The sequence below is a fragment of the Lampetra fluviatilis genome, chromosome 53 (assembly GCF_964198595.1).
Source record: "Lampetra fluviatilis chromosome 53, kcLamFluv1.1, whole genome shotgun sequence".
NCBI classification, from domain to species: domain Eukaryota; kingdom Metazoa; phylum Chordata; class Hyperoartia; order Petromyzontiformes; family Petromyzontidae; genus Lampetra; species Lampetra fluviatilis.
Window position 1 is genome coordinate 8,655,899 of NC_136327.1, and position 25,738 is coordinate 8,681,636.

At 53.9% G+C, this 25,738-nt stretch overlaps 1 protein-coding gene across 1 annotated transcript in view; it reads right to left on the minus strand.

Annotated features, from left to right (window-relative positions):
• Positions 1-318: 318 nt before the first annotated feature.
• Positions 319-25,738, minus strand: part of LOC144949214 (uncharacterized) — a 69,142-nt gene continuing 43,722 nt past the window's right edge. The window contains exons 2-9 of the mRNA XM_078879103.1: positions 9,390-9,486; positions 8,926-9,011; positions 7,727-7,861; positions 6,781-6,808; positions 4,781-4,819; positions 3,910-3,948; positions 1,438-1,519; positions 319-616 (exon numbers count right to left, since the gene is read on the minus strand). Of these exons, the coding sequence (XP_078735229.1) occupies positions 319-616; positions 1,438-1,519; positions 3,910-3,948; positions 4,781-4,819; positions 6,781-6,808; positions 7,727-7,861; positions 8,926-9,011; positions 9,390-9,396 (714 nt within the window). The 5' untranslated portion in view covers positions 9,397-9,486. The remainder of the gene's footprint in view (positions 617-1,437; positions 1,520-3,909; positions 3,949-4,780; positions 4,820-6,780; positions 6,809-7,726; positions 7,862-8,925; positions 9,012-9,389; positions 9,487-25,738) is intronic.

A 25,738-nucleotide genomic window follows, 5' to 3' on the forward strand; every position in this document is an offset into this window, starting at 1 on the left:
ACGGAGCGGGACCAGTGAGGTGCACGCGGGGAGCAGAGTGAGGTGACACCGGTGCAGAACAGATACGAGATGAGCGATCAATTGTCTTTGGACGCCGATTGGCTCTTCCGTGTGCATCAGTGATTGCGATTCAGTCCGGTGTATGGCTCGGCCCGATCATTTCTCAGAAATCCAGCCGCTGGGGGCGCCACGCTCTCTTGCTTCCGTCCCCGAGCATCGGCGACTCTTTGAGCCGCGAGGTCCAATCACAGCACAGCTCGAGGTGGCTCCGTGGCCTCGGGGGTCCTCCACCCCCCCCCCTCCCTGCCCAGTGGCCCCCTAGGAGTCGCCCCCTCGCGCCACGACGTCGTCCGTGGAGGTGGACGCATCCACGCGCGTGGGCACCGCCCTCGCCCCGACGGCCACGGCGCCCGGGGTTCCCGGGGTGGCGATGGTGCCCGCCGTTGTCCCGTTAGCCACGGGGCCCACGGTTCCCACGGTGACGTTCACGACCGCTTCTCCCATAACGTGGATCGCCAGCTCCTCGCCGACCATGATCCGTTCCGCCAGCTCGGCGCCGTCTCCCTCCTGCGCTGCCTCTCGCCTCCTCCTGCTCCTCCTCTTCATCCTCCTGATCCTGTTCCTCGCAAGGGCAATGGGCACATCACCAAGTGCTGTGCGGCCCGATGTCCGACGTTTCACGCCGGCCGCACCGGGAGCTCAACTCAGAGGTCGAGTGCGCGAGTGGTGATATCGTTCAGTGGATGCGACGATTTTCGCAGCGCTGCGCTATGAACCCATCGCGTGGAAATTTATAGCGGCAGCCAAAGACTCTAAACGCACGACGTCGATTCTAAATGTGGAGGGGAAGAACCACAAACTCCAAATATACAGCAGGCATCAAGGTCGGGATCGAACCCATGCCCTCTTGTATACCAGGCGAGGCAGTTAACATCTTGGCACCGCACCGTGCCACTACCCAGACGCCCGATCATAGGGACGAGAAAGCTGAGCGTCGCAATCCAGAGAAGAAAATAGTATGTTCTCTTATAACGCCGCATGTTGTTTTCAGAATGCGAATTGTTCATAACACGATGAGTATATTAGGGAAACACATTTTTTTATGATGCGGATGCGAAATGGATACAACACGATCGAGCAAACGGAACAACGTCGCGCAAGGTAGGAACAAGCGGTCGTACGGCTGCCTTGGCATAGCATCGCACAGGGGGCGTTGGGATGCTGCTGGATGATTCTAGATGCTACCAGCGTGCGTCAGCCTGCGTACGCATCTCACGTTTTATCACGACCATGCTTTGCTCCTATAATTACACACTTTATTATCACGCGATGTCTCCTTAACGCGGCGTTCTTCGGGAACTCAACCACGACCGCCTTTGTAAAAAATAAATCGCATGCCATTCTGTGTGGCGCGCTCTAACTCACTCACTCACTCACCAGTAGATCACCCCCAGCAGGCAGAGAAGGCCACAGATTAGCAACAGCAGCGATGTTGCAGTGTTCTCCCCGGTCCAGGCGCCTGCGTGGAGAAACGCGGCGTGTGAGTGAAACCGCGGAGGCCACGAAGGGCAGCGGCAGCGCGACACGGCGAGCATGTCTGCGTGCGGACGCACCTCAGTGGTTGCTAGGGGTAGACGTAACGGCTCAGGCCAACGTCACCCAATCGGCTGCCGGAAAAACAAATCCGCATGCAAGATGGCCGCCGTGACGTCAACGCCCCATGCATTCGGCCAGGCTGCGGCCGAGGTAAGTTGCATGTTTATGTTATTAATGTTTTCATTTATTAAGTAATGTGAGTGTGGCTTTATGTGCGGTTATAGGGTGCCACAGTGGCGAGATGTTAACTCCCTCGCCTGGTATGCAGGAGGTCGTGAGTTCAATCCCGAGCGTGACACCTGTAAATTTGGAGTTTGCGTGTTTTCCCTGTGGTCATGTGGACTTTTTTTCCGGATCCTCTGGTTTTTCCCTTCACATCTAGATTCAATGTGCATTGGCTGCTATAAATGTCCACATGATATAAGCCACTTCGTTGAGCTATACTTTGTGGCCAGGTCGCTTCTGAAAAAGAGCTATATAGCTCAGTGGGCCTTACCTGGTAAACTATAACATAGTTTAGTAAAGAAAAATTCACAAGCATGTGAGTGCGTCTGTAATTGTTGTGTCAGGAGCGGTGGTGTAGCGGACGGTGTTTTTTAAACATCGTTTTTAGCTGCCACGCCGGAAGATGGGATCGAATGAGCGATGAACATGTGACGATGACGCCACGTGCATCATCGACGCCCATTGAGCTGGTCGCCATGACGCCACGTGCATCATCGATGCCCATTGAGCTGGTCGCCATGACGCCACGTGCATCATCGACGCCCATTGAGCTGGTCGCCATGACGCCGTGTGCATCATCGACGTCCATTGAGCTGGTCGCCATGACGCCGCGTGCATCATCGACGTCCTTTGAGCTGGTCGCCATGACGCCACGTGCATCATCAACGCCCACTGAGCTGGTCGCCATGACGTCACGTGCATCATCGACGTCCTTTGAGCTGGTCGCCATGACGCCGTGTGCATCATCGACGTCCATTGAGCTGGTCGCCATGACACCGCGTGCATCCTCGACGCCCATTGAGCTGGTCGCCATGACGTCACGTGCATCATCGACGCCCATTGAGCTGGTCGCCATGACGCTACGTGCATCATCGACGCCCATTAAGCTGGTCGCCATGACGCCGCGTGCATCATCAACGCCCACTGAGCTGGTCGCCGTGACGCCACGTGCATCATCGACGGCCACTGAGCTGGTCGCCATGACGCCACGTGCATCATCGACGCCCACTGAGCTGGTCGCCATGACGCCACGTGCATCATCGACGCCCACTGAGCTGGTCGCCATGACGCCATGTGCATCATCGACGCCCACTGAGCTGGTCGCCATGACGCCACGTGCATCATCGACGCCCATTGAGCTGGTCGCCATGACGCCACGTGCATCATCGACGCCCACTGAGCTGGTCGCCATGACGCCACGTGCATCATCGACGCCCACTGAGCTGGTCGCCATGACGCCACGTGCATCATCGACGCCCATTGAGCTGGTCGCCATGACGCCGCGTGCATCATCAACGCCCACTGAGCTGGTCGCCGTGACGCCACGTGCATCATCGACGGCCACTGAGCTGGTCGCCATGACGCCACGTGCATCATCGACGCCCACTGAGCTGGTCGCCATGACGCCACGTGCATCATCGACGCCCACTGAGCTGGTCGCCATGACGCCACGTGCATCATCGACGCCCACTGAGCTGGTCGCCATGACGCCACATGCATCATCGACGCCCATTGAGCTGGTCGCCATGACGCCACGTGCATCATCGACGCCCACTGAGCTGGTCGCCATGACGCCACGTGCATCATCGACGCCCACTGAGCTGGTCGCCATGACGCCACGTGCATCATCGACGCCCACTGAGCTGGTCGCCATGACGCCACGTGCATCATCGACGCCCATTGAGCTGGTCGCCATGACGTCACGTGCATCATCGACGCCACTGAGCTGGTCGCCATGACGCCGCGTGCATCATCGACGCCCACTGAGCTGGTCGCCATGACATCACGTGCATCATTGACGCCCATTGAGCTGGTCGCCGTGACGCCACGTGCATCATCGACGCCCATTGAGCTGGTCGCCGTGACGCCACGAGCATCATCGACGTCCATTGAGCTGGTCGCCATGACGTCACGTGCATCATCGACGCCTCCGCGGTGATCGCCATGACGCTGCAGCAGATGGCGCCGGTTCGATTCCATCTCGCGACGGTAGCAGTGGAAATGATCGGGGCGGCTGTTTCTATTTTCCCCGCAAAGCGGGATGCGAGGGAGCGTGCGTCGCGTCCACCCGGCGTGCGGCGGACGTACTCCTGGTTAGCGGCGGCGAGGTGACCAGGGTGCTGTGCTCTGTGTGTGGGGGTGGGGGTGGGGGGGGCGTGGTCAGCATCGAGTTGCAAACTCGTCAGCCACCGACGAGGGTGACTTCGCACAAAACACAACAAACATTCTAAAGTGTTGCTTTTCTGGCGACTTGCATTATGGGTAGCCCTCAACGCAATGTGCCAGCAACAGTTTGTAATATTACTTTCGCTCCAAACAAGGTTGTTATTTTTCATTGTTTTAGTCATCTTTGTCGATTATCGAAGGGGTTGTTACTCAATAGCCACTACTAGTGTGACTATTCCTATTCTCATCAGGCCCCATGCGCTCCACCTCTACAGCTTCTCTATTTACGCGTGAAGCAGGGGCATTGCCTGAAACGTCAACTATCATAATTTTCGTGCGCCACTGCCAACGCAGTGGCAGCTACTGGGCGGAGCTTCGATTCGTTTTCTGGGCGTCGCAGTGACTCGGAGATGTTAACTACCTCGCCTGGTATGCAGGAGGTCGTGGGTTCGATCCCGACCCTGATGCTTGCTGTATATATTTGGAGTCTGCGTGTCTCTCTCTCTCTCTGCGGTCGTGTGAATTTTTCTCCGGGTCCTCGGGATTTTCCCTCCACATTTAGAATCAACGTCACGCGTTCAGAGCAGTGGTCCTTCACCATTACTGCTGCCTGCACCGCTTTGGTTCTCAGAAAGGGCATCAAAGGGCATCTCGCACCCCAACGGGTGCGTGCACCCCAGATTAAGAACCACTGGTCCAGAGTGTTTGGCTGCTCCTATAAACCCCCACGTGATGAAGAGCCCTCTTCGTTGTCCACTCGAGTTTGGGGAAACGTGCAGAGCGCGGCTCTCACCTTGCGCTCGCGGCGGCGGCGTGGCCAGGGGCACCGTGTCTGCGTGAGGAACAGAGCGCGCGGTTAGCGGATGCGGGCACGGGAATGGGCGCGCCATCAGGCATCTAGCCTGGCACAAGCGCCGTGGTGACGTCGCCGCCACGTAGTCGTGAATGGCGGTCGTTGTTGTTATTGTTGTTGTTGTGACGTCACCCGTAGCAAGTGGCGCGGAAACGCGTGGCCACCGCCCATGAATTCAGAATCATAATCAGTATTGACACTGGAAGAGGAATCTGATGAGCTATGAAGCTATTCTTTCACAGATGTCCAGTCGGGGCACGTGGTCAGAACGTTACAACAACAACAAACACGACACAAACAACAGGGTAGCAGTGCAAAGTATAGGAAAGGTAAATAAATCACTTTAAAAAAACATGCAAATAAAACTAAACTTTCTTGTTTAATCTTACCAGGTGAAGCCCACTGAGCTATGTCGCCTTTTCTTTCAGGAGCGAGCTGGTCATCACAAATGATAACTCAACGAAGCGGCCGTGGGTGGCCCACAATGCATTGCGCCAGCGACACTGGGCAATGTCACTTCTACTCCAAACGAGTCTGTCATTGTTGAGTCATCATACTTTGTCATTATTGAAAGGGGTTTGTTGTCTATCACTCAACAGCAACTGTCCTATGCCCGATTCAAAATCTGGGTCATCAGGAATCATTTCAGACGCAGTTCCCATCAGGCCCCACAGTGTAAGAACGTGAGGTCTCCAACTCTCATCATCAAACTCTATCTCTCTAGTGGCCTCTCTAGGTGCCATGAAGAAGGGCCATTGCTCAACACGTCGCCCATTATATTGATATATTTTATCCTTTTAAGGCCACAAAGACAAAGATCCCCCGCGTAGCCTTAACAGATTGTTGGGGCAAGTGCTGCTAGCGAGTAGCACCTATGAACGCCGGCACGGCACACGAGGGGGTGGATGGCCAGCACTACGCCCGGCTGCCTTTGTCTCCCCAGTGGCGATATTTACCACGCCGCACCGGGTATTCATTTGAGGCTTAGTCGACCTAGGGGAGGCCCAGGACCGGTTCAGATAATCGCCACCGGTGCTAGTGGCCGTAAGTGGGAATCGAACTCGGGCCGCCGGGTTGGCGGCGCGGCGCTAAGGCCACACGCACGGTGTGATTGAGGAACGTGTCGAGTTTGTTGATATCTGAGCACCACAAGGCCGTGCTGGTTCTGTGCTTGTTGTTGTTGATGTGGTTGTTGTTGATGTGATTGTTGTTGATGTGCTTGTTGTTGATGTGCTTGTTGTTGTTAATGTGGGGAGATGCGCAGCTTTCTGCAGCCAGACCCCACAAACGTGGAGTCCCCTTCCTCACTTTTTAAATCATCGTCTTAAAACGGACTTATTTGTCCTGTACAGGCCTTTCTTATAAGTGAAGACTTAAAAAATAACGATTCCATTGTCTGATTGGATTACTCTGTAATAATGATAAATCGGTTTTATCATAGTTCCTCGTTTTATTGGAATTTCGAGAGCAGCGGTCATTGGTATTGTTCTTATCAGCTTTTTATTTTGGTTAGAATGTATCTATACGTCCAACGCCCTGGGATGCTTTCAACATGAAAGGCGCTTTAATAAAATGGAGGTCACCACCACCATCACCACTATCGTCGTCGTCGTTACTACTGCAACTACCAGCACCACTGCTAACGCGAGCTATCAGCTACCGGCGCTGGGAGCGCAGATTCACTTCAACTCCAGAGTGGCAGCAGCGGCTGGAGACCGCGGGGCCTAGAGACCGCATGCAGGTCAGAGGCTCCATCTTCACACCAAGGGGTAAGGAAAGCCAGCGGGCGAGGGCAGGATGCGTCACGGGCAGAAGCGGCGATGCCTTTGGGCCGCCTGCATCCAGCAGCGGATTAACGACGACCACGACGACGACGACCACGACGACTGTGAGCCTCGTGAATCGGAAGTAAGCGGTTAGAAAACAAAACATCTACTCACTCAAATATGTTTCTTTGCCGCCGTCGATCTGAAAGAAAGCGATGAACCGAGGGAGAACAAAATCATGGTCATGCGTGGCTTCTGTTAGGACCTTGTACACGGCCTTGCCGTGTACTAACCAACAGCTGCCACTGATGGGGGGGGGGGGCCCATCGGTGGCAGCTGTCCCCGTGCGTGACATTGCGATGTTGCTACCGAACGCGTCCCAATGTACAGCCTGTTCTCCTATAACGCAGTAGTAGTCGCGTTCATGAAGACACACCGCGTTATGGAAAAATCGCGTTATAATAAACGATATATAACATAGGGGGGTTAAAGCACCGTCCGCGATGACACGCGAGACGCGTACGCAAGGCGCGTGGGTAGCGTCTAGAAACATCCAGCAGCATCCCGCCTCGTGCGGTGACGCTACGCCGAGTCAGCCGTACGACCGCTCGCTCCTACCTCGTGCGCGACAGCTCCGATCACTCGATCGCGTTATATCCCAATTCGCATCCGCGTTATAAGAAATGTGTTCCGTAACACATTCCTCGCGTCCTGTATCCAATTCACGTTATGAAAACCACGCGGTACAGGAGGGCAGAATGTGATGCCAAAAGTGCCCCCGTTAATTGTTGGTTAAATTGGTTTGTTTGGGGTTAAGTCGTGTGGGGTTAGGTCGTGTGGATGTAACAGATGAGTGCTGAACGAGTAACTGATCGGCACGTTTTGTGGACACAACAACAAGAACAACAACAAAACAAGTCCCGCTACGTCGGGTCGGTGGCGTGGTGTGTTGACGGCGCGTTTTGTGTTGTGCGCGATCGAGCCCATCAAAACTTAGAGCAGCAGCAGCAACAACAAAAACAATTCACCCCTCTCCATTACGAAAGAGCGACCGTGAAAGGCCGCCCCGTCCCGCTGCCGCTTAGCGCCGCGGGCTTTCCCGACGGCGTCCCGAGCTCACCATGCAGAAGACCTCCGACAGATTGACAACGCGGGAGACGTCGAGCGCGAAGCTGCCGCGGAAGCCGGTCGCCAGCGCGTCCCTCGCCATGTTGGAGCAGATGAGCCTGCAGTACTCGCTGGAGGCGACGCCCGGCTGGAACGACAAACGCAGCAGCAGCAGCGACACTCAATTCGGTGGAGGCGTCGCCGCTCCTCGTCGGCTAACTGACGCTCGCTGTGCCCGCCGCCGTCGCCGAGTCTCCTGCCTCTACAGGGACTGCTCTGCCTACGAACGAGTTGGTTTGCAGAGGTCTGTTCGTACGTCTATTTTATCGTAGGAACCACTTTACTCCTGTCGATTCCAAACACATTCTACGGCGTGTACACTCAACACGGGGAATGGCTTTAAAAGTTGTATAATCTCCTGTTGATGTAGATGCCACTGGTTCTTCACGTTCTGCGGATGTAGATGCCACTGGTTCTTCATATTCTGCAGATGTAGATGCCACTGGTTCTTCACGTTCTGCGGATGTAGATGCCACTGGTTCTTCATATTCTGTAGATGTAGATGCCACTGGTTGTTCACGTTCTGCAGATGTAGATGTCACTGGTTCTTCATATTCTGCAGATGTAGATGCCACTGGTTCTTCACGTTCCACAGATGTAGATGCCACCACCGCCATCTATTGCGCGGCGGTTGAACTTACGAACTCGGTCCGAACAGGCAACTGGACACACGTACAAGTTTGTGCGTATCTCTGAAAGTTTGTGAGTTGAATGTTCGTAAGTAGAGGAGTCTCCGTATTTCATGTTTTTTGTTGTTTGCCTTTGCAGGAGGAGGGCTCGTACGTGCGGCGTAGCGGCTAGCCACGCTGGCACTGCGAATCCGGCGACCCGAGTTCGATTCCCGATAATGCGCCACCAACACCCAGTGACCAATTATCTGAACCGGCCCTGGGCCCTGTCCCTAGGTCGGCTTCGCCTCAAACGAGTACCTGGTGCGATGTGAAAAAAAAAATTCGCCACGAGAGACAAAGGCGGCCACCGGCGAGCGTGGTGCTCGCCACCCATCCCCCCCCTAGTGCGCCGTGCCGGCCTTCGTACGTGCTACTCGCTAACAGCACTGGCCCCAACAGTCTGTTAAGGCTACACGGGACGTCTTTGTCTTTGTGTGCGTGCGCGCACGACGAGGCTGCCCGCACGGGGAGGGACCCTCACCTTCTTGTGGTAGCACGTGAAATCACTGATGTAGGTGACTTGGACGAGGAGCATCGTGGTGTTGAGCAGAGTCGCGGTCAAGTTGCCTGCGGACACGCGCGTTCCAGTCGGCGCTGGCGCAGGTGCACGTGGTGGTGGTGGAGGAGGAGGTGGGAGGGAGGGGGGGGGGGTGCACAGGCTGCGGCGTGGATACCGTGCAGGGGAAGACGGTGGGTTCGTGCTCTCGACCCCAGGACTTGCGGGCGAGCGCCAGGAAGTCGCTTTTCGAACGATGATTTTTTTGTTTAACACGAAAGATTTCGCGACCAACGTCATAAAAAACCTCCCCGCCCTCCTCCGGGGCCGTGGACAGCGCAGAGAACCCCACGATTGGCGAGCGGACGGTGAGCGGGGTGAGTGAATGAGTGAATGGGTGAATGGGCTCATCGGTGAATGAATTGCGACGAGTGAGCTCGCTCCCTTACCTGACATCGCGAGGATCGCCGCTCATCGAAGTGTTCCCCGTCGCTTCGACCGAATTCCCTTCCGCTGCTCGTCTGCAGCAGCAGCAACAGCAACAATCTGTGACCATCACCATCACAAACATCATCACCATCATCACCAACATCATCACCATCACCAACATCATTAGCAACATCACGCGTCACCATCACACACACACGTTACCACCATCACCAACATCAATGTCACCAACATCAATGTCACCAACATCATCACCATCACCCGCACACACATCACAAACATCACACTTCACCGTCACGCGCTCACAGGAGGTCACCGCCGGTGCGGCGGCGGTGACCTCACGGATTTGACTAAATGTGCGATCACAGCGGCAGCAGCGCCTCCCTTCGTGACGATCGCCCCACGCGCCTAAAACCACGTGCACGCACCCCGAGCGGGGCCCGGGAGGAGAGCGGGACACGAAGCCACGTGGCTGTCACTTGGCCCACCCACCCGCCTCCATCCTGCCAGTCCACGTGCAGCTGTTCAATCGTCGGATTTGTCATCATCGTCATCATCAGCAGCCATGGTCGGAAATTGGCCAAACATCCAAACATCCAAGCCACTGCGGCAATGCACTTTGAAATCATCTCGATGGGAACCGCATTTCTTTGGAACTGCCTCGCTGTGGGTTTACTTCGCCCCCCCTCCTCGGCTCTCGCGATGATCAAGGACGGGCTGGACGGCTGAACGAGCATCAAAGATCCGCGGCTTTGATGTTGCCTGTAGCGCGCGTGCGTGGTGTGAGGGCCGCTTCCCGCAATTGTCTCTCTCTCTACTGGGCCAAGAGGAATGTGGATGATTTGTGTGTGTGGTGTGTGTGTGGTGTGTGTGGTGTGTGTGGTGTGTGTGGTGTGTGTGTGTGGTGTGTGTGTGATGTGTGTGTGTGGTGTGTGTGTGGTGTGTGTGTGTGTGTGTGTGATGTGTGTGTGTGTGTGGTGTGTGTGTGGTGTGTGTGTGTGTGATGTGTGTGTGTGGTGTGTGTGTGGTGTGTGGGTGTGGTGTGTGTGTGTGTGATGTGTGTGTGTGTGTGATGTGTGTGTGTGTGTGGTGTGTGTGTGGTGTGTGTGTGTGTGATGTGTGTGTGTGGTGTGTGTGTGGTGTGTGGGTGTGGTGTGTGTGTGATGTGTGTGTGTGATGTGTGTGTGTGTGGTGTGTGTGTGATGTGTGTGTGTGTGGTGTGTGTGTGATGTGTGTGGTGTGTGTGTGTGGTGTGTGTGTGTGGTGTGTGTGTGATGTGTGTGTGTGATGTGTGTGGTGTGATGTGTGTGTGTGTGGTGTGTGTGTGATGTGTGTGTGTGATGTGTGTGTGTGGTGTGTGTGGTGTGTGTGTGTGGTGTGTGTGTGGTATGTGGTGTGTGTGTGTGGTGTGTGTGTGTGGTGTGTGTGGTGTGTGTGTGGTGTGTGTGGTGTGTGTGTGGTGTGTGTGGTGTGTGTGGTGTGGTGTGTGTGTGATGTGTGTGTGTGTGATGTGCGTGTGATGTGTGTGTGGTGTGTGTGATGTGTGTGTGGTGTGTGTGGTGTGTGTGTGTGTGGTGTGTGTGATGGTGATGTGTGGTGTATGTGTGTGATGTGTGTGTGTGGTGTGTGTGTGGTGTGTGTGTGGTGTGTGTGTGATGGTGATGTGTGTGTGTGTGGTGTGTGTGTGATGTGTGTGTGATGTGTGTGTGTGCGGTGTGTGTGTGGTGTGTGTGTGATGTGTGTGTGTGTGGTGTGTGTGCGGTGTGTGTGTGGTGTGTGTGTGATGTGTGTGTGTGTGTGGTGTGTGTGTGTGGTGTGTGTGTGATGTGTGTGTGTGGTGTGTGTGTGATGTGTGTGTGTGATGTGTGTGGTGTGATGTGTGTGTGTGTGATGTGTGTGATGTGTGTGTGTGGTGTGTTTGGTGTGTGTGTGGTATGTGGTGTGTGTGTGTGGTGTGTGGTGAGTGTGGTGTGCGTGTGTGTGTGGTGTGTGTGGTGTGTATGTGATGTGTGTGTGTGATGTGTGTGTGTGTGATGTGCGTGTGATGTGTGTGTGTGGTGTGTGTGATGTGTGTGATGTGTGTGTGGTGTGTGTGGTGTGTGTGTGGTGTGTGTGTGGTGTGTGGTGTGTGTGTGTGGTGTGTGATGTGTGTGTGTGATGTGTGTGTGTGATGTGTGTGTGTGTGATGTGTGTGTGTGGTGTGTATGTGTGGTGTGTTTGTGTGGAGTGTATGTGTGATGTGCGTGTGGTGTGTGTGTGTGGTGTGTGTTGGTGATGTGTGTGAGCGGTCGTGTCGCTGTTAACGTACTGCGCTGCGCTACGAACCCGGCGACCCGAGTTCGATTCCCGCTCACGGTCAACACCAGTGGCGATTATCTGAACCGTTCCTGGGCCTCCCCTAGGTCGACTCAGCCTCAAATGAGTACCTTGTGCGGTGTGTAAACATCGCCACTGGGGAGACAAAGGCGGCCGGCCGTGGTGGTGGCCAGACCACCACCCTCGTGTGCCGTGCCGGCCTTCAGGTGCTTGCGAACAGCACTTGCCCCAACAGTCTGTTAAGGCTATAAGCGGCCTATTTGTCTTTGTGATACGTAGTGGGGAGAGGGGTGGGTGGCCAGCACCACGCCCGGCCGCCTTTGTCTCCCCGGCGGCGATGTTTACACACTGCACCAGGTTCTCATTTGAGGCTGAGTCGACCTAGGGGAGGCCCAGAACCAGTTCAGACAATCTCTATCACCGATGTTGGTGGCCGTGAGCGGGAGTCGATCTCGGGTGGCCGGGTTCGTAGCGCAGCGCGGCGTTACCCGCGACCACGCTGCCGCTCCCCGCCCGCACCAGGGTCACCACACGGGCACGCACGCGGCAGTAATAACCGGGGCGGCCCGCCTGAGTCGAACCGCGAACCACCGCGCCGATTGGCCACCGGGGGGTGCGTCTTGCCCTCCTCTCAACCGCAGTATGATAGATGTAGTCAGCCGTGCTGTGTCTGTGCGTTGATCTTCTTTCGCACCGTACGTAGCAAAACGTGCTAATCGGAGGTGCAAAGGTTTGGGGGGGGGGTGTGGGTGGAGGACGCCAACACTAAACACGCCAATCGAGTCTAAAGACACGAGTTCTCTATCGCGGTGATGACAACAATAACAACAACAATAACAACAATAACAACAATTATAACAATAATAACAATAAGAAGAACAACAACAATAACAACATCAACAACAACAACAATAGTAAGAACACCGACGAGTGCGCTTCGTCACCAACTGCAGCCGCTCGTCACGTGGTCCCGAGGCCCCAAGCGCCGAGCGGCCAGCGACAAACGGCGACGTGGTGACGGAGCGGAGCGAGTCAGAGCGAGTCAGCGCGAGTCAGAGTGAGTCAGAGCGAGTCAGAGTGAGTCAGAGTGAGTCAGAGTGAGTCAGAGCGAGTCAGAGCGAGTCAGCGTGAGTCAGAGTGAGTCAGAGCGAGTCAGAGCGAGTCAGCGTGAGTCAGAGTGAGTCAGAGCGAGTCAGAGTGAGTCAGAGCGAGTCAGAGCGAGTCAGAGTGAGTCAGAGTGAGTCAGAGCGAGTCAGAGCGAGTCAGCGTGAGTCAGAGTGAGTCAGAGCGAGTCAGAGCGAGTCAGAGCGAGTCAGAGTGAGTCAGAGCGAGTCAGTGCGAAGCGTCGCCGCCTCGTCGCGGCTCGTCTCGTTCGCCGCCTTCCACAGACCGCGGCGCCCCACGGGGCCCACAGACGCCACCTCCACGTTGCCGCCGTGACGACATCGTAAATTAGCACGATTTTAGTGTTTTCTTACAAAAACTAAATTTCCATCCATCTCCCCCCCCCACCCCCCCACATCGGCAGGAACTTCCTCATTAATTTAAAATCGTGGAACATCTACCTTGCCAATATTAGTAGAGATATTTAGCGTAACCCTTAGTGCGGCCTGGAAGCGTATTACGAAGTAATACACCTTACAATTACAATTCCTTGTAGAAGAATAACAGGCTAATTAACTGATTACTCATCTACATATATAAAAGGGAAATTTGTGAATATGTGTGTCTGTTCGCAATGTTTAGCGTACTTCCCGACATACAACAAACTTGAAATTTGCCATGTGGGTAGCTTCCAGACTGCACACAATGCAAAAAGTATAAAAATAGACTTTTTTTAATTTTGGGGGGGGCCCAATAATGGATATATTATATTGCACGGCAAGTGAGCGGGACGTCACATCTGTGATGTCACCCGCATGCGGCAGCGTCACGCAGTGTGCCTGCTGACGTCGTCGTCGTCATCGTTGGACCTGCTTAACCCTCCGTTAAAGCGCCCTGGCCAAGGCGCGATACAAATGACGTTGAACTGAGACATTCCGGTCTGTCTCGGTGCGACTCGCCCATCCGCTGTGGTCCCCGCTTAACGAGTCGGCGAGGATGCTCCCCCCGGTTCGTGCCGAACGTTCACCCAAAGACTTCCCACGATCGGCGGAGCGTTCTGTGGACAGCCGCGGCTTCCTCTGGAGAGGCGGTGCCGTCAAGAGGAAGGGGCAGCGATGTGGACTCGCCTCCGTCTCTGTACGCGGGACACCTCCCAAGTGCACGGGACACCCTCCGGCTGGCTTAGACATGCGGACGACACGTTGGCTGTGAAGATAGGCACGGTACATGTGCACTTGGTAATAGATGGGCGGGGGGGGGGTGTTGGGTTAGATCGCGTAAATACAGAAGTGCGTCGTTAAATCCGACCTGGCCATCACAAATGACAGCGCAACGACCTGGGCTCATCGTCATCGTCACGTGGACATTCACAGGAGTAGCCAATTACTCCGAACGCGTGGTGGTGTCGATTCTCAATGTGGGGGTGGGGGAGGGGAACCGCACGACCCGGAGACAAATCCTCGCGACCACGGGGAGAGAGAGACGCGCAAACTTCAAATACACCGCAGCAGCAGGCGTCAGGGTCGGGATCGAACCCACGACCTCCTGAACACCAGGCGATGTAGTCAACATCTCCTAGCCACCGTGATGATGATGAGAGAGAGACACGCAAACTCCAAATATACAGCAGCAGGTGTCAGGGTCGGGATCGAACCCATGACCTCCTGAATACCAGGCGAGGTAGTCAACATCTCCTAGCCACCGTGATGATGATGAGAGAGAGACAAGCAAACTCCAAATAAACAGCAGCAGGCGTCAGGGTCTGGATCGAGCCCACGACCTCCTGTGTACCAGGCGAGGTAGTTAACATCTCCTAGCCACCGCGGCGCCCCCCACTGCTCCTGCTGCTGTCTGTCAGTGCTCGCGCGAGATTCTCAGCGTGCTGTGATGGTGACCAAAGCGGCAAAGAGGAGAGACCGACAAGGAAGTTCTTCAGGAACTGCCGAGTGATTTCGGTGGTTTTTTGTTTCGCTCGCAGGACGCACAGAGGCCCAAGCGCCTCGCCGTGGGCGCACAGGCGCGACTCTCTGCCGGGCACTGCTGCCGCTAACGCAGCTGCTGCTACTGCTGCTTCACCCGGTCTGTGGTTCATCAGCAGCAGCATCATCAGCAGCAGCATCATCAGCAGCAGCAGCATCAGCAGCAGCAGCAGCATCAGCAGCAGCATCATCAGCAGCAGCATCATCAGCAGCAGCAGCATCAGCAGCAGCATCATCAGCAGCAGCAGCAGCAGCATCAGCAGCAGCAGCATCAGCAGCAGCATCATCAGCAGCAGCAGCATCAGCAGCAGCATCATCAGCAGCAGCAGCATCAGCAGCAGCATCATCAGCAGCAGCAGCATGATCAGCAGCATCACATCATCAGCGTCACCAGCATCACATCATCAGCGTCACCATCATCATTATAATCAGCAGCATCATTATAATCATCATCAGCATAATTATAATCATCATCAGCATCATCATTATAATCACCATCATCAGCATAATTATAATAATCAGCATCATTATAATCATCATCAGCATCATCATCATCAGCATCATTATAATCATCATCAGCATCATCATTATAATCATCATCAGCATCAATATCATCATCATCAGCGTCAGCGTCATCGTCAGCACGCCACACGTCACGGCGTGGGAGTTCCGCCGCGACCTGGAACAACCCCGCGCTGCGTGTCACTGATTCACTCGCTCCTTCATTCATTCACGACCCATTCGTTCATTGTGCGTGCATTTTCCAGGCGTTCAGTCTATTAAAACTCTAAACAACTCTTTTATTTTACGTAGCGCTTTATCAGAAGCGACCCTGGCAATGATAGCCCAGCGAAGTGGGCTAATCATCGTCATCATCATGGCGTGCACATTGATAGCAGGAGCCAAATAACTCGAAACGCGTGACGTTGATTCCAAAGGTGGAGTGGGGAAAATCCACGCGACCACGGGGAGAGAGAGAGACACACAAACTCCAAATATACAGCAGCAGGCGCCAGGGTCGGGATCGAACCCACGAGCTCCTAATTCTAGATTTGAAGCTTTCGTGACTGCAAGGATTCATATTCTTAGGTTTTTTCGGTAAAGTCACGTAGGTAAAAATTTAAAATTAACGAAAGTAAAATAAAATAAAAATCACGACGTTTCTGAGGCAACACGAGCTCCTGTATACCAGGCGAGGTAGTTAACATCTCCTAGCCACCGTGATGATGATGAGAGAGACACACAAACTCCAAATATACAGCAGCAGGCGCCAGGGTCGGGATCGAACCCACGACCTCCTGTACACCAGGCGAGGTAGTTAACATCTCCTAGCCACCGTGATGATGATGAGAGAGACACACAAACTCCAAATATACAGCAGCAGCAGCAGGCGCCAGGGTCGGGATCGAGCCCACGACCTCCTGCATACCGGGCGAGGTAGGTAACATCTCCTAGCCACCGTGATGATGATGAGAGAGAGAGACACCGCAAACTCAAAATACACAGCAGCAGCAGGCGTCAGGGTCGGGATCGAACCCACGACCTCCTGCATACCGGGTGAGCTAGTCAACATCTCCTAGCCACACACAGGCATTACATCATTGGTGCATTCCTCTGGTGCCGTCGCGACTTCCTCCTACCCGTCCTGGCACGAGGCTCTAGAGCAGAGGGAACCTGTTGGGCAGGGTGGGCCCAGCCGGTGTGGGGAGCTGCGCCACCACCACCACCACCCAGCCACCTACTCAGCCACTCACTCACCCGCACACTCACTCACCCATCCACTCAGCCATTCACTCACCCGCACACTCACTCACCCACCTACTCAGCCACTCACTCACCCGCACACTCACTCACCCACTCACCCGTACACTCACCCGCACACTCACTCACCCATCCACTCAGCCATCCACTCAGCCGCCCACTCAGCCATCCACTCACCAGCACACTCAGCCATCCACTCACCTATCCACTCACCCATCCACTCAGCCACCCACTCACCCGCACACTCACTCACCCAACTACTCAGCCACCCACTCACCCGCACACTCACTCACCCATCCAATCAGCCACCCACTCACCCGCACACTCACTCACCCAACTACTCAGCCACCTACTCACTCAACAACGTGGGTTGTAACTTAACTACATTTTTTGTACTATGAGACCTCCTTTACCAGTGGCAAAATCTAGTAATAGGTTTTTACCCTTTCAACTGGTACAAAAACTGACACCTTTATACAAGACATCATGTTTGCAATAACCACAACACAAGCAGTCAAAATGCAAACAAAAATATACAACTCTGATGATGATAATGATATGCACTGTCCTTGAAGTTGATTGGCCCACACCCGAGACAGCTTTTCTTAGAGCCTAGTCTCCATTGGTGTTGGACCAGATGACGCCAAAAGGCGTACAACTCAAAGAGTGGTTTCTTTTTGTTTGCATTTTGACTGCTTGTGTTGTGGTTATTGCAAACATGATCCCTTGTATATTGTCAGTTTTTGTACCAGTTGAAAGGGTAAAAACCAATTACTATACATTTTTTTTTTCGCACGTGTTGTGATGACGTCAACACGCACATTGCGTGTGGCACGTGTTGTGATGACGTCAACACACACATTGCGTGTGGCACGTGTTGTGACGACGTCAACACGCACATTGCGTGTGGCACGTGTTGTGATGACGTCAACACACACATTGCGTGTGGCACGTGTTGTGATGACGTCAACACGCACATTGCGTGTGGCACGTGTTGTGACGACGTCAACACGCACATTGCGTGTGGCACGTGTTGTGATGACGTCAACACGCACATTGCGTGTGGCACGTGTTGTGACGACGTCAACACGCACATTGCGTGTGGCACGTGTTGTGATGACGTCAACACGCACATTGCGTGTGGCACGTGTTGTGATGACGTCAACACGCACATTGCGTGTGGCACGTGTTGTGATGACGTCAACACGCACATTGCGTGTGGCACGTGTTGTGACGACGTCAACACGCACATTGCGTGTGGCACGTGTTGTGATGACGTCAACACGCACATTGCGTGTGGCACGTGTTGTGATGACGTCAACACGCACATTGCGTGTGGCACGTGTTGTGACGACGTCAACACGCACATTGCGTGTGGCACGTGTTGTGATGACGTCAACACACACATTGCGTGTGGCACGTGTTGTGACGACGTCAACACGCACATTGCGTGTGGCACGTGTTGTGATGACGTCAACACGCACATTGCGTGTGGCACGTGTTGTGATGACGTCAACACGCACATTGCGTGTGGCACGTGTTGTGATGACGTCAACACACACATTGCGTGTGGCACGTGTTGTGACGACGTCAACACGCACATTGCGTGTGGCACGTGTTGTGATGACGTCAACACGCACATTGCGTGTGGCACGTGTTGTGATGACGTCAACACGCACATTGCGTGTGGCACGTGTTGTGATGACGTCAACACACACATTGCGTGTGGCACGTGTTGTGACGACGTCAACACGCACATTGCGTGTGGCACGTGTTGTGATGACGTCAACACGCACATTGCGTTTTCGAACACGAATCCGGCCATGAAAGGTGCCACCCCAGGTCGTCAAGAATCGCTGCCCCGGGGCAGTGTTCTCGTTGCTGATGTGACACGCGAACCGATCCAGGGCCTGCCGGCCAACACCTTCACCGGCCTCTGTATTGACCAGCGTGGTGAAGTATGGTCAAACAGCCCCCCCCCACACCCTCAAACTAGGGGGCTCGTTGCATTCGCGGGACTCTGGCGGGGGGGGGGGGGTCAGCCAGCAGCGGCGTGAGGAAGGTCTGTAGACGTTTCAAAGGATATTATTATAATAATAAGCATTGTTATTACATTCAGAGTATTACGTCTGTGTTACTGGGAGCTGCAGTGCGGTGGCGGTTGTTGAACAATGTGAATAAGTGATTGTTTAAGTGAGTTAGTGAGTGGGTGATGAGTGAGTGGTTGAGTGAGTTAGAGAGTGAGTGGTTGAGTGAGTTAGTGAGTGGTTGAGTGAGTGAGTTAGTGAGTGAGTGGTTGAGTGGGTGATGAGTGAGTGGTTGAGTGGGTGATGAGTGAGTGGTTGGGTGGGTGATGAGTGAGTGGTTGGGTGGGTGATGAGTGAGTGCGTTAGTAAGTTAGTGAGTGAGTGCTTGAGTGAGTTAGTGAGTGAGTGGTTGAGTGGGTGATGAGTGAGTGGTTGAGTGGGTGATGAGTGAGTGGTTGGGTGGGTGATGAGTGAGTGCGTTAGTAAGTTAGTGAGTGTGTGTTTGAGTGAGTTAGTGAGTGAGTGAGTTAGTGAGTGAGTGGGTTAGTGAGTGAGTTAGTAAGTTAGTGAGTTAGTGAGTGAGTGAGTTAGTGAGTGAGTGAGTTAGTGAGTGATTGGTTGAGTGAGTGAGTGAGTTAGTGAGTGAGTGGTTGAGTGGGTGATGAGTGAGTGGTTGAGTGAGTGGGTGAGTTAGTGAGTGAGTGGTTGAGTGAGTTAGTGATTGGTTGAGTGAGTGAGTTAGTGAGTTAGTGAGTGAGTGGTTGAGTGAGTTAGTGAGTGAGTGGTTGAGTGAGTGAGTTAGTAAGTTAGTGAGTGAGTGGTTGAGTGAGTGAGTTAGTGAGTGATTGGTTGAGTGGGTGATGAGTGAGTAGTTGAGTGGGTGAGTTAGTGAGTGAGTGGTTGAGTGAGTTAGTGAGTGAGTGGTTGAGTGAGTTAGTGAGTGAGTTAGTGAGTGATTGGTTGAGTGGGTGATGAGTGAGTGGTTGAGTGGGTGAGTTAGTGAGTGGTTGAGTGGGTGAGTTAGTGAGTGGTTGAGTGAGTGAGTGGTTGAGTGAGTTAGTGAGTGATTGGTTGAGTGGGTGATGAGTGAGTGGTTGAGTGGGTGAGTTAGTGAGTGAGTGGTTGAGTGGGTGATGAGTGAGTTAGTGAGTGATTGGTTGAGTGAGTGAGTTAGTAAGTTAGTGAGTGAGTGAGTTAGTAAGTTAGTGAGTGAGTGGTTGAGTGGGTGAGTTAGTGAGTGGTTGAGTGAGTTAGTGAGTGATTGGTTGAGTGAGTGAGTTAGTAAGTTAGTGAGTGAGTGGTTGAGTGAGTTAGTGAGTGAGTGGTTGAGTGATGAGTGGTTGAGTGGTTGAGTGGGGCGTTCTTGGGGCCTTGCAGTGTGGCGGTAATAAATCAAAATGTAGAATAAATCACTCAGCGTGTGAAGGTGATTATTTATATCGCTCGCTCAGCTGAGAAAGTGAAGAGTTAATTAAAAGTTGACATTCCCAGGGTGCGGTACGAGCCCTGGTTAAATGTCACCGTGGCAAATATATATTTTATAAAGTACCCAAATAGTTTATGATCAGCAGCAGTAGCAGCACTCTTTCTTCGACTCACTCACTCACCCACCCACTCACCCACTCAACCACCCACTCACCCACTCAACCACCCACTCACCCACTCACTCACCCACTCGCGCACCCACCTACCCACTCACCCACTCACCCACCCACTCACTCACTCACTCACCCACCCACTCACCCACCCACCCACCCACTCAACCACCCACTCACCCACTCACCCACCCACCCACTCAACCATCCACTCACCCACTCACCCACCCACCCACTCAACCACCTACTTACCAACTCGCTCACCCACTCACTGACTCAACATCCGCTCACCGCCCACTCACCGCCCACTCACCACCCACTCACCACCCACTCACTCACCAACACACCACCCACTCACCCACCCACTCGCTCAACCATCTACCCACTCACTAACCCATTCACCCACTCACTCACCCACTCACTGACCATCCACTCACCCACTCACCACCCACTCACCGACCCACTTACGCAATCGCTCTCCCACTCACTCACCCACTCACTCACCCACTCACTCACCTACTCACTCACCACTCGCTTATCCACTCACCCACTCACTACCCACTCACCAACCCACGTACGCACTCGCTCACTCACCCACTCACTCACCCACTCACTCACCCACTCACTCACGCACTCACTCACCCACTCACTCACTCACCCACTCACTCACCCTCACTCACTCACTCACCCACTCACTCACTCACCCACTCACTCACCAGAGCAGGGAAGTAACCATCGTGGTCATTTAACATTTCACGCTCGCCAGCGATTTCTAATTATGTCAGGGTCATTGTGGTGACGGCACACCCACACAACTTAACCCGCTAGGAAACGTTTTAGCTTTCACCTTGTAAAGATTGACATAGCGACCTATTCCGATGCGCTTTTGCAGCGATGAAACAATTGTACAAAAACAATGGCAGTGGTTGCGATAAAGAGTGCGGTTGTTGTTGTAAGTGGTGGTGTAACTATGGTGACAGGAGAACGGGTGGGAGAGGTTACGGAGTGGTAGGGATAATGATAGGGGTTGGGGTAGTGATAGGGGTAGTGATAGGTGTTGGGGTAGTGATAGGGGTAGTGATAGGGGTTGGGGTAGTGATAGGGATAATGATAGGTGTTGGGGTAATGATAGGGGTTGGGTAGTGATAGGGGTAGTGATAGGGGTAGTGATAGGGGTTGGGGTAGTGATAGGGATAATGATAGGTGTTGGGGTAATGATAGGGGTTGGGTAGTGATAGGGGTAATGATAGGGGTAGTGATAGGGGTTGGGTAGTGATAGGGGTAATGATAGGGGTAGTGATAGGGGTTGGGGTAGGGGTAGTGATAGGGGTAGTGATAGGGGTTGGGGCAGTGATAGAAGTAGTGATAGGGGTTGGGGTAGTGATAGGGGTTGGGGTAGTGATAGGGGTAGTGATAGGGGTTGGGGTAGTGATAGGGGTTGGGGTAGGGGTAGTGATAGGGGCTGGGGTAGTGATAGGGGTTGTGGTAGTGATAGGGGTTGGGGTAGTGATAGGGGTAGTGATAGGGGTAGTGATAGGGGTTGGGGTAGTGATAGGGGTTGGGGTAGGGGTAGTGATAAGGGTTGGGGTAGTGATAGGGGTTGGGGTAGTGATAGGGGTTGGGGTAGTGATAGGGGTTGGGTAGTGATAGGGGTTGGGGTAGTGATAGGGGTTGGGGTAGTGATAGGGGTTGGGGTAGTGATAGGGGTAGTGATAGGGATTGGGTATTGATAGGGGTAGTGATAGGGGTTGGGGTAGTGATAGGGGTTGGGGTAGTGATAGGGGTAGTGATAGGGGTAGTGATAGGGGTTGGGGTAGTGATAGGGGTTGGGGTCGTGATAGGGGTTGGGGTAGTGATAAGGTTTGGGGTAGTGATAGGGGTAGTGATAGGGGTTGGGGTAGTGATAGGGGTTGGGTAGTGATAGGGGTTGGGGTCGTGATAGGGGTTGGGGTCGTGATAGGGGTAGGGGTAGTGATAGGGGTTGGGGTAGTGATAGGGGTAGTGATAGGGGTAGTGATAGGGGTTGGGATAGTGATAGGGGTTGGGTAGTGATAGGGGTTGGGTAGTGATAGGGGTAATTATAGGAGTTGGGGTAATGATAGGGGTTGGGGTAATGATAGGGGTTGGGGTAGTGATAGGGGTAGTGATAGGGGTTGGGGTAGTGATAGGGGTTGGGGTAGTGATAGGGGTTGGGGTAGTGATAGGGGTTGGGATAGTGATAGGGGTTGGGGTAGTGATAGGGGTTGGGGTAGTGATAGGGGTTGGGGTAGTGATATGGGTTGGGGTAATGATAGGGGTTGGGGTAGTGATAGGGGTTGGGGTAGCGATAGGGGTTAGGGTAGTGATAGGGGTTGGGGTAGTGATAGGGGTAGTGATAGGGGTTGGGGTAGTGATAGGGATAATGATAGGTGTTGGGGTAATGATAGGGGTTGGGTAGTGATAGGGGTAATGATAGGGGTAGTGATAGGGGTTGGGTAGTGATAGGGGTAATGATAGGGGTAGTGATAGGGGTTGGGGTAGGGGTAGTGATAGGGGTAGTGATAGGGGTTGGGGCAGTGATAGAAGTAGTGATAGGGGTTGGGGTAGTGATAGGGGTTGGGGTAGTGATAGGGGTAGTGATAGGGGTTGGGGTAGTGATAGGGGTTGGGGTAGGGGTAGTGATAGGGGCTGGGGTAGTGATAGGGGTTGTGGTAGTGATAGGGGTTGGGGTAGTGATAGGGGTAGTGATAGGGGTAGTGATAGGGGTTGGGGTAGTGATAGGGGTTGGGGTAGGGGTAGTGATAAGGGTTGGGGTAGTGATAGGGGTTGGGGTAGTGATAGGGGTTGGGGTAGTGATAGGGGTTGGGTAGTGATAGGGGTTGGGGTAGTGATAGGGGTTGGGGTAGTGATAGGGGTTGGGGTAGTGATAGGGGTAGTGATAGGGATTGGGTATTGATAGGGGTAGTGATAGGGGTTGGGGTAGTGATAGGGGTTGGGGTAGTGATAGGGGTAGTGATAGGGGTAGTGATAGGGGTTGGGGTAGTGATAGGGGTTGGGGTCGTGATAGGGGTTGGGGTAGTGATAAGGTTTGGGGTAGTGATAGGGGTAGTGATAGGGGTTGGGGTAGTGATAGGGGTTGGGTAGTGATAGGGGTTGGGGTCGTGATAGGGGTTGGGGTCGTGATAGGGGTAGGGGTAGTGATAGGGGTTGGGGTAGTGATAGGGGTAGTGATAGGGGTAGTGATAGGGGTTGGGATAGTGATAGGGGTTGGGTAGTGATAGGGGTTGGGTAGTGATAGGGGTAATTATAGGAGTTGGGGTAATGATAGGGGTTGGGGTAATGATAGGGGTTGGGGTAGTGATAGGGGTAGTGATAGGGGTTGGGGTAGTGATAGGGGTTGGGGTAGTGATAGGGGTTGGGGTAGTGATAGGGGTTGGGATAGTGATAGGGGTTGGGGTAGTGATAGGGGTTGGGGTAGTGATAGGGGTTGGGGTAGTGATATGGGTTGGGGTAATGATAGGGGTTGGGGTAGTGATAGGGGTTGGGGTAGCGATAGGGGTTAGGGTAGTGATAGGGGTTGGGGTAGTGATAGGGGTAGTGATAGGGGTTGGGGTAGTAATAGGGGTTGGGGTAGTGATAGCGGTTGGGGTAGTGATAGGGGTTGGGGTAGTGATAGGGGTTGGGGTAGTGATAGGGGTTGGGGTAGTGATAGGGGTTGGGGTAGTGATAGGGGTAGGGGTAGTGATAGGGGTTGGGGTAGTGATAGGGGTTGGGGTAGTGATAGGGGTTGGGGTAGTGATAGGGGTTGGGGTAGTGATAGGGGTTGGGGTAGTGATAGGGGTAGTGATAGGGGTTGGGGTAGTGATAGGGGTTGGGGTAGTGATAGGGGTTGGGGTAGTGATAGGGTTGGGGTAGTGATAGGGGTTGGGGTAGTGATAGGGGTTGGGGTAGTGATAGGGGTTGGGGTAGTGATAGGGGCTGGGGTAGTGATAGGGGTAGTGATAGGGGTTGGGGCAGTGATAGGGGTTGGGGTAGTGATAGGGTTGGGGTAGTGATAGGGGTTGGGGTAGTGATAGGGGTTGGGTAGTGATAGGGGTAGTGATAGGGGTTGGGGTAGTGATAGGGGTTGGGTAGTGATAGGGGTAGTGATAAGGGTTGGGGTAGTGATAGGGGTTGGGGTCGTGATAGGGGTAGGGGTAGTGATAGGGGTTGGGGTAGTGATAGGGGTTGGAGTAGTGATAGGGGTTGGGGTGGTGATAGTGGTAGTGATAGTGGTAGGGGTAGTGATAGGGGTAGTGATAGGGGTAGGGGTAGTGATAGGGGTAGTGATAGTGATAGGGGTAGTGATAGGGGTAGGGGTAGTGATAGTGGTAGTGATAGGGGTAGTGATAGGGGTGGGGGTAGTGATAGGGGTAGTGGTAGGGGTAGTGGTATGGGTAGTGGTAGGGGTAGTGATAGTGGTTGGGGTAGTGATAGGGGTAGTGATAGGGGTTGGGGTAGTGATAGGGGTTGGGGTAGTGATAGGGGTTGGGGTAGTGATAGGGGTTGGGATAGTGATAGGGGTTGGGGTAGTGATAGGGGTGGGGGTAGTGATAGGGGCTGGGGTAGTGATAGGGGTAGTGATAGGGGTAGTGATAGGGGTACTGATAGTGGTAGAGGTAGTGATAGGGGTAGGGGTAGTGATAGGGGTAGTGGTAGGGTTAGTGGTAGGGGTAGTGATAGGGGCTGGGGTAGTGATAGGGGTAGTGGTAGGGGTAGTGGTAGTGATAGGGGTAGTGATAGGGGTAGGGGTAGTGATAGGGGTAGTGATAGGGGTGGGGGTAGTGATAGGGGTAGTGGTAGGGGTAGTGGTAGGGGTAGTGATAGGGGCTGGGGTAGTGATAGGGGTAGTGATAGGGGCTGGGGTAGTGATAGGGGTAGTGATAGGGGTAGTGATAGGGGTAGTGATAGGGGTAGTGATAGGGGTAGTGATAGGGGCTGGGGTAGTGATAGGGGTAGTGATAGGGGTGGGGGTAGTGATAGGGGTAGTGGTAGGGGTAGTGATAGGGGCTGGGGTAGTGATAGGGGTAGTGATAGGGGTGGGGGTAGTGATAGGGGTAGTGATAGGGGCTGGGGTAGTGGTAGGGGTAGTGATAGGGGTGGGGGTAGTGATAGGGGTAGTGATAGGGGCTGGGGTAGTGATAGGGGTAGTGATAGGGGTAGTGATAGGGGCTGGGGTAGTGATAGGGGTCGCGTGGGGGCGATGTGAATGATGGGAAGAGCTCACGAAGGCTGCCACACGTGGGCCGGCATCCCGAGCCCGCTCCACCCCACCCCCTCCCTGCCCTCGCCGCGTCTCACAGATTTGAGGGCAGCAGCAGCAAGCAGCAAGCAGCGGGTTCATGACGCATCGTTCACTCGCTCGTTCACTCCCTGCACCTCATTACTTAGCGCAGATCCCCACAGCCGTGTTGAAGACTCGGCCTGCCAAACAGCATGTTCACCACCACAGTGTTCACCATAACACAGTGTTCACCATCACATCATCACCACACACCAGGTCACTCACAACAACAACCGCCATTCGCCACTAAGCTGTGGTGACGTCACC